This window comes from Vigna unguiculata, chromosome 4 (genome assembly GCF_004118075.2).
Source record: "Vigna unguiculata cultivar IT97K-499-35 chromosome 4, ASM411807v1, whole genome shotgun sequence".
NCBI lineage: Eukaryota > Viridiplantae > Streptophyta > Magnoliopsida > Fabales > Fabaceae > Vigna > Vigna unguiculata.
This window is the reverse complement of record NC_040282.1, coordinates 28,268,144-28,270,393: the sequence shown is the minus strand read 5'-3', so window position 1 is coordinate 28,270,393 and position 2,250 is coordinate 28,268,144. Positions and strand designations below refer to the sequence as shown.

Below are 2,250 nucleotides of genomic sequence, written 5' to 3'. Positions count from 1 at the left end.
CATATCGTAGGTCCAAGAGAGTGTCAACCTCAGCTGATAGTCAAACCGAGTTTCCAGGATGAAGGTCAAGTCGAGTTGTCCAAGACAAAGGTTGAGCCAAGTTTGTCCAAGATGAAGAGCTGAGCCGAGTTGGATCGATATATAGGTCAAGGTGTGTCAATATGGGCAGAAGGTCAAACCAAGTTAGTCGTGTCGAAGGTCAATTAAGTCTGTCCTAAGTCAAAGGTTGAGTAAAGTCAGCCTGGTCGAAGGTCGAGCCGAATCAAAGTTTAAGTAGAGTCTACCCTGGCCGAAAGTCAAGTCAACCTAAGCTAAAGGTGATTGTGTCAAGTTAGCCTCGACAAAATGTTGAGCTGAGTTGGTTGAGATGAAGGTTGAGCCAAGTTGGTCTTGGTCGAAGAATTAAGCTAGGTTGGCTCGGTATGAAGGTCGAGATGAGTTAATGTAAGTAGAAGCTCGAGTCAAATCGACTCTGGTTGAAGGTCAAGTCAAGTCGGTCCCAATTGAAGTTTAAATTGAGTTGTTCCAGCCAAAGCTTAGCCCAATCAATCCAAATCGAAGGTCGAACAAAGTCAACTTTAGTTGAGGGTTAAGATAAGCCAACCCTGTTGAAGGTCAACACAAATCAGTCTGGGTCAAAGGTTAAGATAAGTTGGCACAACCTTGTTGAATGTCCTTTTATGTATAAATTTAATTGTGGTTTATCTCCCTTTTTATATTTGTGTTGGTTTAATTTGTAATTTGGTCTTTATTTTTGTAAAAAAAAAAAACTCAATGTGACTCCTTTTGTTAAATGGATATATTAATAACGTTTGAAAGTGTCACGTGTTAAATTTTTAATATCTACATGTGATAATACGAGTCATCTTCTACTTTAAATCATCCTTTAGTGACCCTCCTTATCATGAATTTAATGTTTGAAATCTCATAAAATTAAATTATAATATAATATATAAATTAGTATACATTTAACTTTATTAAACCAATTTTATATGATTAAATCAAACTTAAATATACTACCTTAATGGTATTGAGACATTAAAGTTTATCATAGTTAAGAATTTAGACTATTATGCTACCTATTATAGAGTCTTCTTCAATTCTCACATCCCTAAATGCATGATGTTCTTGGTGTGAAGAGATATATCGTACATTCCAATGTTGTAAGACGGAATTAAACTACTACTAAGTATTAAATAATAAATGACTTTTTTTTTTTTTGGTTGATTCTTAAAATTCAATTCAAAGTAAATTATGCTTAATTAAAATAATTGAATTAACTTGTTCTACTCGGTTCTCAAACACTTTCACCAATTTTAAAATGAACAAAAAGTTAGTTTTCTGTTAAAACTGATTCAACTCCTCTCATCTCTATTAAGAAATGTAATGATGTAGTTAATTATAATTTCCTTGATCATTAGTATTGTCTCAGCCAGGACCACAACAAACTTGAGGTTTGTGTAGTTTGAATTTCAAATTTGGTAACAATTTGAAAAAAAAAAAAAATTGGAATCAATTTAAAAAATCAAGATTCAAAACTTCAAAACTAACAATTAATTACCTTGAGAGTATTAATTCCATTAAAAGGCGTGAATGTAAGTAAGCAAAAAGGAAGGAAGATGGTGATGAATGAATTGATAAGCAAAAAAATCACAATAAAATATATTACATGATGAAAATCGAAATTAAAGGGCACAAAAACATAAAATGGCAAATAAACGTGGTGCCATAAGAATATGAATCATGAAGAAAACACAAGAAACTGAAAGGAGAAGCTCAAAAGAGAAACCCAAAAGCAAGAACAAGAAAAGAAGCGACCGCGGTTGGGACGAAGATGGCGGTGGCATCCGATGTGGGACTTGGAGCGGGTGAATCTGCAGCTGAGGCTGCCATAATCAACATGGCCATGGCGACAAAGAAAAGCTTCATCTTCAATGCCTCCATTGTTTCTGAGTGTATAACTTTTTTTGTTTGAGAAGAGAAGAGAGAAAGATTCAGAGGTAGTAGTAGTAGTGGTTGTTGAAAAGGAGGTGCTGGTGTGAGGTGTTTTATATAGTGGCTTCATGAACAACACAACAAACGTGAATCGTTGGTTTTTTAACGGGCAGGGGCAGGCTGCCCTAATATTTTATTTTATTTTCGGGGATTTCGAAGCTGCCTTATAATTCCCACTTATATTATGAAATGAAATTGTTGGCATGTATGGATGGAGATTTACTGTTAGGACAAGAGGAAAATGTTACAAATTGG

The 2,250-nt window shown here is 34.6% G+C and overlaps 1 protein-coding gene across 1 annotated transcript; it reads right to left on the bottom strand.

The window, feature by feature from the left end:
• Positions 1–1,600: 1,600 nt before the first annotated feature.
• On the bottom strand, positions 1,601–2,032 carry LOC114181589 (arabinogalactan protein 14-like). Its single transcript, XM_028068083.1, has one exon. It carries the CDS (start codon positions 1,942–1,944, stop codon positions 1,777–1,779), a length of 168 nt encoding a protein of 55 aa, XP_027923884.1. The 5' UTR covers positions 1,945–2,032; the 3' UTR covers positions 1,601–1,776.
• Between the last annotated feature and the right edge of the window lie 218 nt (positions 2,033–2,250).